Below are 13,855 nucleotides of genomic sequence, written 5' to 3' on the forward strand. Positions count from 1 at the left end.
GCTCTTCTCCAGAAGAGGAGAAAACCATGACAAAGCTACACCTTCCAGCAACGTCCCAATCGCACCGATTTGAGACTCGGGAGTGGGGTACCGCCGATGCTGAAGTGCGAAAATCAGCTCCATTTGGTTCAGAAATCCGCGAAGCTCCGAACGCTTGCCTGAAAATTTCACCGGGAAACTCACCTTCGGTTCAGGAACTTTGCTGGATCCTTGAGCCGAAAGTGAAGCAAGCTCCTGCTGCATGCGAAGAAGGGTCGCCTTCAGCTTGGTATTCTCAGACTGGATTTTTGCAAGAACTTCGGCAAAGAAATCAGGATGGCTTGGAGACTCCATCGACAAGAAGAAAGAAAAAGGGGAAAAAAGGCAAAGGTAGTCAAACAATCAAAACGAGCTAAAGCAAAAAAAGAAAAAACACAATCTGAATCAAACTGTCAAGACCCTCAACAAGATCAAGATTGGAAAATGCAAAAGACAAAGAGAAAAGCTAGTGGAAACAAAGAAAAGGCCTTAGACTGGTGTTGATTCAGATTGTGGAGAAATGGAACAAGGCTAACCTATATATACTATAGGTTGATGAAGCTCCACCACTCTTAGATCGAGGACGGCCTAAATATAGCTGAGGTCAAGGAGTCGCCACATCATCATCAGGAATCTGGCTCGAGACTCAAGAATCGTACAGGAAATTAGAGAGTCAGGAATAGGGAAGTGTCTCGAGAGTCAGGAATGTGGTCTACAGGTCAGAAATCCGGTGAAAGTCAGGAATGTAGCAAGAATTGGGGGATTCCTGACAGTTATATGACTAAAGTAGAATAGAAAATTTAGTTGCTTACACAATGCTCACAATGGTGTAATAATATTAAAAATATTATCAACAAAACAATTGAGATATTACACTTTGCATAGGAAGTGTTATATATCATTCATACACTCTAGAGTAAAAAACTTTAGAATAGCCATAAGTTTGTCATAATCAACTTACAAACTTTCACAAGAAATATAATACCCAAGATAAATTGTATCTTTAGAATAACATTAAAATATTAAATTAAGTTAAAATATTTTAATGTAAAAATTCTATGTTAATGGTAGGTGCAAAACCCCCCTTAGATGGTTGAATCACTAATGAAGTTTTAAACCCCTATGATATGTATATACTAAAAATATGGCAAATAACTATCCCAATCTAAATATTAAAAGTTTACATACTTTATCATGATCCCTTTGAAGATTCAAATGAGTATTCTATTAAACCATCTATCTATGGATAATAAACATTTGTAAAAGTATAGCATATTTTTAGCTGAGATGTTAATATCTAAAATGTCTTAACCATAAACACAAGATATTATCTGAGAGAATTCACTTTGGACAAAATTGCTAGAACACCATTTGATTGAAAAGGAAGTATCTAATGGTAGTCATAAACACATTAGCAAGAGCACCAACTTCCACTCAACAAATTCAGTAGTCAAAAGCATTCATTACCAAAAATTAATTTTGGAAATGGTCCTATCAAATCAAACACATCAATGATCTTTTTGTAGTATAAGAGGCAATATTACTAATTTAGCACTAAACACAAGTATACACATACTGAATAATATTATATTATATCTTTGGCCAATAAAAAGATTTGCATAACTTCTTAATCACACAATGGTGTCCTATATGCTTGCTTAGTCATAGTATATATAGAGAAAGTGTAGCACACCTTATTTCTTTTTTCTTAAGCCAACTAAAAAAGGGGCAATTGCTTGATGAGAGAGCCCTTAGTGGTTATTTTATTTCTATTTATTCCTTAAGATTCCAAGGATCCACAATAATACCCATGATCACATGCACTACAGAAAGCATGGAATAAATCACAACTAGCCACAAATAATTAATCCCTATAAAGTAAAGAAGGTTGTCCTTAAAGCAATTGTAAATGCTAAAATGGCAAATCATCAACAAAATTTTCAACCCATCATGAAACATTTAAATCCTTTACTCAATCTTTTTAGCCTCACAACATTTATTAAGTAAATGTAAATTTAGTTTTACACATTATGAACATTGAACATCAAATAGAGCAACCACCAATAACATAGAATTCTTATTTGAAAACTCCACTAATGTTGGAATAACATACTTATCAAAAATACAAAAAGAGAGTAAAAAAAGGAGAGGAACTTGAAAAAAGATGTTAATATCAACCATAGAATATCCTTAGTAATGAACAATCTTGAAGTTATATATATAAAGATTTAAAGCCCATTAAGTAGTATTATCAAACATATTTTTCAATAATAAAATTATTGTAGCATGATCACCTTCTAGTATGTTCAAGAATCATGCAAGTATATATAAAGCTTCTTAAAACCCTAAACTAATATTAGACACTTTTTTTATCGTGGAGTAATTCACCTTTGCTAGTTACAATGTACAATTGATAATTCCAAAGGGATGATATTTATTAAGCATACTCATGGTCTCTTGCATCAACATACCCAATATTATAAGCATCTATAAACAAGTTGAAAGGTCAAGTATAATTAGGATATGTCAATTGTCAACAATGCTTTAAGATCCGCAAATACACACTTACAGTTCTCAAACAAGATGAAAGATGATGTTGATGACTTATTATAACATGTTGTGTACATTTGTGTCATGTTGCAAAATATATATCCATGTGCGTGGGATGAGGTAAACCTAGTCATGTGTATGGGTGTTCTTGAGTTTGAGCTCTAATCATTATAAGTTTCATCTTTGGTATGGATTGATTGCAACGCAATTATGTTAAGTCTGATTTCTTCGCTTTGTCTCATACTTCTTCATATCTCTTCCATTTCTCTCACTTCTATTTTAATTCATCCCTTTATTTTTACTGTTTCTTCTTTGTCTCTATATTATTTTTTATTATATTTCCTTTTTATTTTCATAAAACTTAAAATTTACTAAATGAAATAGAAGTCAAAGTTTTAGCTAAAGTGTCTACAAAACTTCAAATAATAACATATATAAGGTAAAAGTTTCTTCAATTAATTTTAGAGTGATATAACAATCCAGCTTAGTAAATGCTTTAGAATTATTCTTTTTATTTATATGTATATAGTTCATAAAAATCAGGTTATTTTTTATAAATAGTTATTGTATATTAAATTTTTCATATGTAGAGTATGATATTAATCTTACCAAGGCTTTTAAATATTTTTATAATTAAAATGCATTAATGATTGTACTAAAATATTTTTCAAACATAAAAAATAATATTGTGAGATCTAGGTGATGTTGTGATGTTGTATACAATTATTAATGTAGTGGGATTTTGGTAGCCATCAGATTGGTTTCAATCACTCTTATATAGGAGTTAAGGTTTTTAGGCTAATCAAATATGTATATTTTTATATTGCATTTTCATATTCTATGCATTCATATTGGTGGAGTTGAGGGGCAATTTTGATTTATTTTAAGGAGTATTTAGATTTTTTTTTTGTTTAAATTTAGCTTTTACATTATCTAGATCTCTCTCATTCATGAGGTTTATTAATTTCTTCTCTTTTCCTTTGATTTTGTTTATTTATCTTAATGGCAAAGTAATAGCCTCCTTTATAAGCTTTTAAATTTGAATTTTCTGGGAAGTCACCTAATTTAGTATTATTCAAAACTAAGAACACTTAACTTCAACTATCCCAAGACCCTTAACCAATTAGAAAAGAGGGTGCACTCTTGTTCATAAACCTTTTCTTTATAAATCATCTCTCTTATTATTCCCTTTGTTTGATTATAATTTATTATGCTTTTTTGCAAGTTCACACCCTTGTGAATGGAAATTAAGAGTTGCAACCCTGCTAAAAACCTCACTCTTTTGACACCCTACCCCTTCGGTTGATCTCAGTGGAGCATACTAAACTTGCAAAATATCAATCAACATGTGGTGTGATTCCTCTAAGCTAATCAATAAAGTCAAACCTAAGACCTTTTTAATACAAATGTAAGCTCATGAATTTAGACTTCCCAAAAGATACTCAACCTAGTACTATTCTAACCTAAGGATGTTTAACCCCTTTAATGATTGGATAAGGGAATATACTTTTGTTCATAGGCCCTTTCCTTCTATATTTGAACCCTTATAGATTGTTTCATGAGTTATTCCCTTTAGTTACTTATATTTTCTTCTTTTGACTTTGGAATAATAATTGGTGTAATTACTTGATGCTATGTAATTGCAATTGAAAAACCAGATTCAGTTGATGGCGACATTCATAAAATGTGGTGCAACTCCTTTTGCTCTTTGTGTCAATCCTCACATCAAATTAGATTCTTTTTATAAGAATTTTGGGGATGATGTGTACTATTTATTCATCACTTTATAGTTTATCATTTTTGGGATGATGCCCAGGGTTTGTGTAAGTTTTTAACATTTCTCCAAAGGACAATATTGCAATGGTACAATGGTTTGAATATAGCCACTCATGTGGATTGAAGCCTTCTCCAAAATGTCCTTAAACACTTATTTGGACATACTAATGATTGCAACAATGCCTTCTAACAATTGTATTATGTCTAGCAAAGATCATTTGAGTTAATGATGCAATTTGATATTTGTTTTCAAAGCTTTTTATTTTGTGCAGAGCCAAATATATTAAAGCAGATCAAGTTGGGAATATTATGGCTAGTGCTTCATCAAGATCTTATGGGACTCAAGCATACACTACTCTAACATTAATACCTATTAATATATCACTATAAGACATCACTTTTCCCACTTATCATTGCACACACTTCAACTCATTATCGCCCATATTTAAGGATAAGGGTGAAAATATAGATATGGTTGTAATATTCATTCCCAAGCTTGTGATAAAGTTGGCGTTCTCAACATTTTTTAGATTAGCATTCTCCATTTCGTAGGTAGAAGCCTTGTTGTCAACTTCGTCATGTTAGTCCTACTACAATGAAAGGATTTGATGTAAAGATTGTTTTAGGAAATGAGAAGTTGTATGAGTAGTGTTGCATGAATAAAATAGTGACCCTTTCATATTTTTTTTGGAAGTATTATCAAAAGGTTCATTGGGCACTAATTCATATAGTGTTTACTTTCTAAGTTTATTTTTATAATAAAAGGTCTTATGTTATTTTTTTTATGTTGGTTGATACAAGATCAAGTTTATCTACTTTTTCTCAGCTTATGCCACACATTATTATCTACAATTATATTATATGGCAAAGTCAATTTTCATTTGTTATGGCAATCGCCGTACACATTCATATACATAGGATAAGGTGGATATAGTTGTATCTATAGGCAATCTTGAGCTTGAGTTTTAATTATTGTGGGTGGTGCTAAGTCAAACTTTTGACCTTATCCTTGATATGGATTAATTGTAATGTAATTATGCCAAATGTAACTTTAAAGTTTCTCCCCTTTGTTTTATACTTTTTTATCCTTCTTCCATTCCTTTTATTTTTGTTCTATTTCATTTCTCAACTTTTACTTGTGCTTCCATCACTTTTGTCTTTATATTACTTCCTACTATATTTTTGTTTTGCTACTTTATTCCCTCTTCAGATCCCTTTGACAACCTTTATACTGCAATAGTTGATCAACTTAAGGAGTATATTGATTTATTTGACTTTGACCTATCGTTTTTTACTATGTGCCATTCTATTCCAATTGGAGATAGTCATCTAATCAATGTTTTTGTTCAATGTCGATCACCCAAGAATATCAAGATTTCAATTATAAATGTTATGGAGATGTTTGAGAAGGGTGTTATCCAAAACTTGTGGAGTTCTTAGGTGAATAAACCTCATTTTATGACAAAATTTGATAAGAGTATTTATTTTTATATTGACTATCATTTATTAAGTGAGGTAACTATCCCAGATATGTATTCTCTTTGTCATATTGTTGATCTTTTGGATTGTTTAGAAAGAAGTCATTGGTTTATTAAGTTAGATCTTGCTTCTGGGTACAAGCGAGTGCTAATGGCTAAATAAGATGTTCCCAAGATTGTTTTTTATACACCATTTGGAGTTTTTGGTGATGTCATTTAGTTTAAATAATGTTCTAATGACTCTCCAGTAGATGATGGATGAGGCTTTTTATGATATATTGGAAGTGACTTCTAACTTTGTTCATAATGTCTTAACCCACTTAGAAGGGACATGGGAAGAGCATGTCCATGATATTGACAAAGTTTTGGATCGGCTACAGGAAGTGAGTTTAAAGGTAAAGCAATCAAAATATGTGTTTAAGTCTAGATTTTACAAAATCTAATATAATGGTGTGGTGGTGTGAATAAATTACCATTAAATTTACTAATTTAATGGTGGGTGTGAAAGCCCTCTAACTCTTAAATGGTATTTAGGTTTTAGATTTTAGAATTTCAACACTATGCTATAATTATAATTTTTATAGCCTAAACTGCTAAATAGCATGTTTAACCAATAACTATCCATGCCTTTTCTTCTTTCTGTTTATTTTATGAATTTATTTCTAAAGAAATGCCTAATGCATGCTAAATATCTCTAAAAAAAATTAAATGTTGGTATTTATGCTTTATCAAAGCTTAATGAAATTGAAATTTTTAAAGATTCTCTGATAGCAACTTGTTATCAAGGAATTTTGAAAAATATGTAACTGCATCAAATTCAAATCAAAATTATATCTACAATTTTTTTTTCAAATGGCATATTTCTGTATATCATTAGCAATTACCAATTATTTATAATACATTTTACCCTTTCAACTTCTCTTTTATCCCTTTATGTTAGCTTGTTAAGTTGCAGGTGGGAGTTGAGGCGCCAAGCCCCCTATATGCACATTAAACAAGCAATTCACTGTAGTATCAAATATATATATTTGCATACTGCAGACCTCTAGAGTTTCTGTTTCATGGCTTGTCCATGCTTGGCTTACTCCAGTAATTTTAATTGATGTAAAGTAAGCTTGTTCATTGTTGTATCATGATAAGTCCAACTTTATGCTCCTAGCCGTCTTGTTCTTAGATTCAAAATAGCAAATAAATTACAATGTAATTATGAGGTATAAATTCAGATGTGTTAGTAAAACCTTCTCAGTTTGTCTACCGCCTACACAAACAGAGCTATCTTTGATTCATGCGTGTTGCTACTAGTGAATACTGCAAGCAACAAACAGTTCGCAAAGTGTTGATGTAGACTATCTGCAAGCTTCAAGACAGATCTGCGTCAGCAATTTTAAACAAGCAGTGCAGCAGAGTTGATTTCTGAACCACCATCTGGGCCAGATGGCTGTTAACGTGTCCTGTCCGTGCAATCAGGAGCGTCCACTTCGAAGGAGGGCGGCATTCACATGTTTTCATATGATCACTTTCTTTGTCAATTTCTACGTTGAGATTGCACCATCAAAGCATAGTCACCTAAACATCCATTTCTTTCGACCTTTCCATGTCACTCTTGTGTACACGAGCTCGTTCGTACTCAGTATTTTTATGTTTTATATTTTGAAAAGCCACCGTTGTTCTGATTGTCGCGTCACGAGTGCCAGTTTGAAGGACGCAACATCAACACCTTGGTGGCACAAGTGACTCGTGGCAATATGACAAAAAGTACACATTAGCTGCCACCGCCCTAGCTCAGCCTGCAGAAAACAAAGAAGTACTCAAGGGAAGGGTTACAGGTTTTCCAAATTTTGTTTTGTTGTGAGCTTGTTTCCTAGCGATAAGGTGCATAAACAGTAAAAGGAATGTCCGTACAATCGGCTAATCAAGTGAACTCGAATTAATTTCTATGTAAACTCTCTTATTTAAAAAGACCTTCTGGACCACCGCGTAAACTCGAAGACAAGACTGTGAAAATCACTACCAGTGGTACGAAAGGCTCTTGCTGAAAATGCGTACGTGCTCAAACCAGCTGGCTTTGTGAGCATACCCAAGATCATATTCGCTCAGAAGTACCTGAATGATATGTCCAGGAAATTGGAGTTATAGATGAGCTGTCATATTTTTGCTCAGATATTAAAATGTTTTTAGCATTATCGATGATCATAATCAGCATGTATGCTTATAAGGTTGCCTTTGTTTGCTCTTATATGCAGGGTAACGAGTAGTTATAGCTATTGCATGCAAAAGTGTCTAGAATCTAGTGTGTATTTGCTGTAGTAGCTATGGCTTCTGTTCTTCGACAGATGACTATGGGCGAAGCTAGCTTCCTTTCGCTGCTGACAGACTTCATCGGCAAGACGGAGAAGCTTCAAAACAATCCTCCAAATCTGATACCACAGGAATCGCTTGTTGTGACTAAGGTGCTTGAAGTGCTGGGACCTTATAGCATCGACAATGGTGGACCTTTGCTCCTCAAACCAATCTATTTTCAAGGCCTTCAAAATAGGAAGAACCTCATTGTCACATATCCTGGTGAAGAGCAAGATAGAATAGTCTCCATTGTTGGCTGTCATATGGACGTGGTAGTGGCTGATCCGACCAAATGGGTAACTACTGCTCTTGCCTCTTGCAAATTGAGCTGATTACTATCTGATAGCTGTTTTGTTTTCTTCAGGAACATTCGCCGTTTAAGTTAACCCAGCTTGAAGATGGTGATACGCTCTATGGACGAGGCACTACAGATTGCCTCGGACATGTTGCATTAGTGACGCAGCTGTTGAAGCAGATGGCAGAAGCAAAGTTGAGGCTCAAAACAACTGTGGCAGCTGTGTTCATTGCAAACGAAGAGAATGCCACAGTCCTGGGCATTGGGGCTGATGCACTGATGGATGCACATGAACTCGATTTCCTCAAAAATGGTCCTTTGTAAGTTCGAGGCTCTAGCCAATTGATTGAGCTTGCATACATGGTATTTTCGTTTTGTTTCTGCAGATATTGGATGGATTCCTCCGACAAACAGCCTTGCATTGGAACCGGTGGAATGCTTGCTTGGCATCTCACAGCTCATGGAAAACTTTCCCACAGTGGTCTACCAAAGCAGGTACATTTGTACAGTACAGGAAAGTAATCCTCACCGTATCTAAAGCTCTTGGCAATGTGTTGCAGGGAATCAATGCAATTGAGCTTGCTTCTGAGGGACTGAAAGAAATTCAGGATCGTTTCTATAACGATTTTCCAAAGGTTGTTCCAGATGAAGATAACTACAAGTTCGACACCCCCTCAACAATGAAGCCTACACAATGGACATGTAAGCATTGACAGCAAGCAGATTGTGGACTCTTAAGCTTGTTAAATTCTTCTTTGCAAGAAGACCCCGGGAGTGCAATTAATCAAATCCCAGACACTTGCACCATTTCTGGAGATTGCAGGTATTTGATTGAATTTTGGATTTCGAATTAAAATATGTTGCTCCTCGCATTGTGAATTATGTTGCAGGATAACGCCTTTCTACAAGTACTCTATCTTGAGATCTAGAACCCTTTGCTGAAACGTGTGCGCAGGGTGGACGAAGTTGAAAAGAAACTCGTGCAGTACGTGGACTATATAAACCAAAACATAGAAAAACTGGAGACTCGTGGACCGGCGTCTAAATATGTGTTACCGGATGGCACCAGAGGAAAGTAAGGAGCATAGAAATGTTGCTAAAGCCTCCCTTGAGTTTCCATTTTCCAGATTGGAGATAACATTTGATGCGGAAAAGATGCAAGGCATTGCCTGTCACATGGACTCAAAGGGATATAAAGCCTTAGCTAAAGCCACTGAGGAGGTTCTGGGACATGTTGAGCCGTTCTCAATTACTGGATCACTTCCAATCGTTGGTGATCTGCAGGTACCTTTCATTTGTTCTATTTCTATCCTACTGAGAGCAAGTTCAATTATCACCAGGACCAAGGATATGACGTGCAAACCATAGGCTATGGTAAAATGACATTATCTCTTTATTGAAGTGCTAATATTTATTTAAGTGAATGATGCAGGTTTAACATCAGCATATCATGCAGACAACGAGATTTGCCTGCTGTCGGACATGTCCCAAGGCTTCAAAATCTTTGCCATATTGATAGCAGACTTGGATAATTCATTATAAGAAAGATGATGCAGTTCAAATACGTTCTAATCAATGCACTTCAACTTGACCGACGCTTGAGTGATCAGGAGGCCGGTCAAAGACTGCAAGCCAAGTGATTGGCCCCTTTGAGTCAGTTGTATTTGCTGTTATATTGTTCGTACTTGATATTATATATTGAATGTGAAAAGTATTTTATTATAATTTTGAAATAATTTTCTAGATGAAAACACTAAAGCGGAGAAGTATTTGGATGGGATGGCCTAGCGGCACGTGAAGCTCACACCCGTGGTGCTTTGGCTCGTTCCAAGCACTAGCGATTTAAATTGAAGCATTCGGGAGAAATGTCTCCTCGCGTCCCTGTTTGTCAGGGATTTAGGTGAGGAAAAGATTGAAATGGGACTCTAAGAGCCAAGTAATGAAAGTCAATAAAACTGACAGTCTTCAAAAGCTCCATGCTCAATAATCCTGATCCAAATTGCATTCTTACATCCATGATTCATAAAAGCACAAATATTTCTCTTGAAATGAAACTACGCCAACCTTTGTCTCTTATTGGTACCGGAATCGGATAGACATTTGAAGAACCTCTTCCAGCCAACGTAAACTCCCTCGATGATAAGTGCCGTGAGATGCCGAGGCACCTCCAGCTTACACTTTGCGCTTTCCATCGTGACAATCGGTCGGCCATCTCCATCCAACTCGATTCCCTGCTGGGATTGCGCCTTGTGGAAACACTCGTAGTAGTAAATCGGACTGATATATGGTGGAAGACCGTAATCAACGTCGCGATCCACGAACAAAACATTTGGGAAGGGCATCACGCTCCTGAGTAGAACAGCCAGAAGAATCCTCCCACACCTCCCATTACCATCGAGAAAAGGATGTATGTTCTCAAACTCGAGGAAAAATGATCCCCCGAGCTTGAGCACAGCTTCGATCTGCGCCTTGGCCGGTTCCAAGCGAGAAATCTCTGAAAGGGCCGACTTGGTTTTGGTGAAGAGCTCGTCCAGGGAAGCACGCACCAAAGTTGGCCAGGTAAAGACATGCACGCCAACTTCCGTATTTGTGAACACGACTTCCTTCTCTAAGCCCCGAATCCGGCCCGCGATCTCTGCATTTGTTGAAGCGAGCAATTCGGCGTGGCACTTCTCCAGTTCTTGGATGGAAAACTCGGGCTGTGACTGCCCATCATCGACCCAATAGTGTTTTAAGGCCTTGTAAAGGCAGCGAACGCTTTCCAGCCTCGAATCCTCCTGCTTTTCACGCAATTCTAGAGCACCCTTTTCGATCGCTTGCACGGTTTCATCGTAAGTGTCAAAGCCTTCCTTTTCAATCTTGTTAACTTGGAAGAGAAACTCTCCGAGAGCAACTCGTGTGTGTTCCGTCCTAGCAGAAGTCTTCTCCTCTGGGGAGAGTTTCTCATACCTGGAACAAAAATCCACAATCCTGTCGAGCATCTCGCTGGTGCTCAAATCGCTCCTCCTCCACTTTGGTCTCTCCTTGACGACGAAATCCATCACTGGATACAAAAAACCCTATACTCGACTGCAACAAAACCATTTTTCTAAAAACCTTTTTAGCAGAAAGGGGAGAAAAAAAAAAACGATGATCGTCAGTTCACGCGCTGTACCGCAGAATCGATTTGTTTAACGTGCTCTTGGAGAACATTCCACTGATCCATGGTGAGAGAGATTCCTGGAATAATCAACAAAGCAACCATTGATCAGTGTACGGGTGTGGAGTTGAAAACCAACCTTTCTTCCCTGGCAAGCACTCGCCTCCTTTGTACCAATACTCTCGAATGTCTACCAAGACTTGCCCCCTCCATTTGCGCACCGAGACCTTGCGATTCTTTGATATCTACGAGCTCCAAGAGATTAGGGCTACCCCGGATTCGATTATCCCATCATACCTCGCACACCGCCACGCTCTCCTCGTCCTCTTTCTCGTCTGCTTTGCTCCCGCGCTTCCTCTTGCTCGCCATTACCAAAAAACAAAAGATTCTTTAGGGCTCTTCCAGATTCGATTATTAATCTTTGTTGATCAAAAGATTGAGAAAAGAAGAGGTTAGGGGCATTTTTGCCAGTATCCAGCAACTTGGCTGGCCGTAAACCTTGACACCATGACTTGATCCCTGGGAGGCATGTTGCAAGGTTGTCCTGCTGTGACATTTCCAAAGTTTTCACCTGGATTCGGCCGCCATGGCTGGACGCCTTTGGGAACCTCCGGCTTGAACCTTTGCAACTTTGCGTACGCTTGCATGACATGCAGCATGTACGAGTAGACGTGATCCATGGTTAGCTGCTCCTTGAGAAAGGCTTGCCCGCGTTTTCCAATAGCAGAAGCCTTTGAAGATTTGGAAGAAAAGTTTAGGCAAGGAAAACCAAATGGAAGAATGAGATTTACCTCAAATGGATGTGCGTTTCCCCAGTCCACAGCATGCTTAATGGATGAACACATGTTTTCTCTGCTGATTGGCCAGTACTCCACATAAGGTAGCCAGGATCTAGCGAAAAACTCCCAGAAATCGGGCTGAATGTGGAGAATTGTGGAGCCACAAGATATCAAGTATTTGAGGCTAGCTGACCACCCTCGTCCTTCAGCATAAACCTTGTATCTACGCCACAAATATCAAGAAAAAACACACACAAAGTTTACAATCTTTATCCATCACTTCTCATTTTAAGTCCATTTCATTACCGGGTGTGACATTGCTTTGATAGCGACGATGTCTTGAATCCCTCGGCTTCCTCTTTTGCCCAATCCTGGGAATTAAAAAAAAATGTAAGAACTTCATCACCATTTGCGTGGATTCTTACCAAATAATAGACGACAACGTTGTATTGCGTGTTGTTGCATTGAAGCAACTCCTCGCGAACCGGTGTCATCACCCAAAGATTTCCCTTCCAGTAGGCAATCGCCTCCCTCTCAAACCAATCCGTTTCATTCGCTCCATCGAAAATCTCCACACTTTCTTGCTCCCAGGGACGAATCTTGACTTGTGGCCTATGAAAGAAAATTCACAAAGTTTTGGCGATCAAACTCTCGAAAAAACAGCGAAAAGAAGAAGCTCAGGGACGATGGTGCTCGCTTACCATCCCCAGAAAGACCAATCTGGGAAGAGTATATCAAAATGCCCCCCGAATCTGGACGTGCAATAGGAGAAGACTGGCGGCGGCGGCTTTGACCGATACTCGTCCTTGGGAACTTGAGGGAAATCATTGCAAACAAACACCATCTCCATGTCCGGAATCATCCCGGGGAATTTCTCCAGCAGCAAGAGCAATCCTTGGAGAGTGATCTCGTCCCGGGTCTGGATGCATTCCTGGATCCGCTCAAAGTAGAGCTTACCATCGACGATAACCAGCCGAAAATCGCCTTTTCGCCGGGCCTCGTCCAGGTGCTCGCGAGTGATCCCACTCTCGCTCCAGGGAGCCAGATCTTCGTGGATCCATGCGAAGTAAGATGGGCAATTGGGCTCCTGCTGCTGGCGATGGATCGTCCCCATGTGGTCCTCCTCATGCTCGACTACCGCGAGAGGATCAACTCGTTGGTCCTCCTGGATCACCGGGAAGCATCACCGTGAGTGTAAGATCGAGACTAAACTTACACTTGCCGATCGATCGACCGATTGGAGCTAGATGGATAATTTACTGTTTGCTTACTCTGAAAAAGAAGAACAGGGAAACGAGGAGTAGAAACGCCATGGCTGCTCCCAGCACCCTGTTGCGGAAGAGATCTCCATAAAACATGGAATCGAGTGAGAGATGGATGGATCGAAGATAGATCGATGGATCGCTCGATCGAGCTGGACTCCACTCCACTCTCTCTACCAGACCAGAAAGAGAAAAGAAGAATCTTTCCACCGGTATAA

The 13,855-nt window shown here is 38.0% G+C and overlaps 3 protein-coding genes across 4 annotated transcripts; 1 reads left to right on the top strand and 2 right to left on the bottom strand.

The window, feature by feature from the left end:
• The first annotated feature begins 8,053 nt into the window (after positions 1 to 8,053).
• Positions 8,054 to 10,182, top strand: LOC9645326 (acetylornithine deacetylase). The gene is made up of 10 exons (XM_002969653.2): positions 8,054 to 8,458; positions 8,527 to 8,777; positions 8,844 to 8,952; positions 9,018 to 9,159; positions 9,223 to 9,280; positions 9,348 to 9,365; positions 9,413 to 9,532; positions 9,585 to 9,741; positions 9,798 to 9,831; positions 9,890 to 10,182. The coding sequence occupies exons 1-10, from the start codon at positions 8,135 to 8,137 to the stop codon at positions 9,997 to 9,999; spliced, it is 1,323 nt and encodes a 440-aa protein (XP_002969699.2). The 5' UTR covers positions 8,054 to 8,134; the 3' UTR covers positions 10,000 to 10,182.
• A 1,340-nt stretch (positions 10,183 to 11,522) lies between these two features.
• Positions 11,523 to 12,007, bottom strand: LOC9645327 (RNA polymerase II transcriptional coactivator KIWI). Its single transcript, XM_002969900.2, has 3 exons — positions 11,894 to 12,007; positions 11,736 to 11,841; positions 11,523 to 11,676 (listed from the first exon to the last, which is right to left on the bottom strand). Exons 1-3 carry the CDS (start codon positions 11,963 to 11,965, stop codon positions 11,594 to 11,596), a joined length of 261 nt encoding a protein of 86 aa, XP_002969946.1. The 5' UTR covers positions 11,966 to 12,007; the 3' UTR covers positions 11,523 to 11,593.
• Positions 12,003 to 13,836, bottom strand: LOC9645913 (protein O-glucosyltransferase 1). Of its 2 annotated transcripts, none has more exons than XM_024674992.1 (6): positions 13,647 to 13,836; positions 13,077 to 13,540; positions 12,801 to 12,987; positions 12,682 to 12,746; positions 12,388 to 12,598; positions 12,003 to 12,327 (listed from the first exon to the last, which is right to left on the bottom strand). In XM_024674992.1, exons 1-6 carry the CDS (start codon positions 13,731 to 13,733, stop codon positions 12,049 to 12,051), a joined length of 1,293 nt encoding a protein of 430 aa, XP_024530760.1. In that variant the 5' UTR covers positions 13,734 to 13,836; the 3' UTR covers positions 12,003 to 12,048. The 2 variants fall into 2 exon arrangements, with proteins under 2 accessions (XP_024530760.1, XP_002969947.2); XM_002969901.2 differs by having other exon boundaries at positions 13,592 to 13,836.
• Positions 13,837 to 13,855: the final 19 nt, after the last annotated feature.

The sequence above is a fragment of the Selaginella moellendorffii genome, unplaced genomic scaffold, assembly GCF_000143415.4.
Source record: "Selaginella moellendorffii unplaced genomic scaffold, v1.0 SELMOscaffold_13, whole genome shotgun sequence".
Taxonomy (NCBI): Eukaryota; Viridiplantae; Streptophyta; class Lycopodiopsida; order Selaginellales; family Selaginellaceae; genus Selaginella; species Selaginella moellendorffii.

What these genes read in the sequence shown, in the direction of transcription:
- LOC9645326 (XM_002969653.2), top strand. Translation starts at nt 8,135, where the DNA reads ATGGCTTCTGTTCTTCGACAGATGACTATGGGCGAAGCTAGCTTCCTT. An exon ending in TGGCTGATCCGACCAAATGG is followed by an intron (nt 8,459 to 8,526) that starts GTAACTACTGCT and finishes TGTTTTCTTCAG; the next exon opens with GAACATTCGCCGTTTAAGTT. An exon ending in GAAGCCTACACAATGGACAT is followed by an intron (nt 9,160 to 9,222) that starts GTAAGCATTGAC and finishes CTTTGCAAGAAG; the next exon opens with ACCCCGGGAGTGCAATTAAT.
- LOC9645913 (XM_024674992.1), bottom strand. Translation starts at nt 13,733, where the DNA reads ATGTTTTATGGAGATCTCTTCCGCAACAGGGTGCTGGGAGCAGCCATG. An exon ending in ACGTTGTCGTCTATTATTTG is followed by an intron (nt 12,747 to 12,800) that starts GTAAGAATCCAC and finishes TTTAATTCCCAG; the next exon opens with GATTGGGCAAAAGAGGAAGC. An exon ending in GAAACGCACATCCATTTGAG is followed by an intron (nt 12,328 to 12,387) that starts GTAAATCTCATT and finishes AAATCTTCAAAG; the next exon opens with GCTTCTGCTATTGGAAAACG.
- LOC9645327 (XM_002969900.2), bottom strand. Translation starts at nt 11,965, where the DNA reads ATGGCGAGCAAGAGGAAGCGCGGGAGCAAAGCAGACGAGAAAGAGGAC. An exon ending in AGAGCGTGGCGGTGTGCGAG is followed by an intron (nt 11,842 to 11,893) that starts GTATGATGGGAT and finishes TGGAGCTCGTAG; the next exon opens with ATATCAAAGAATCGCAAGGT. An exon ending in GTGCTTGCCAGGGAAGAAAG is followed by an intron (nt 11,677 to 11,735) that starts GTTGGTTTTCAA and finishes TGATTATTCCAG; the next exon opens with GAATCTCTCTCACCATGGAT.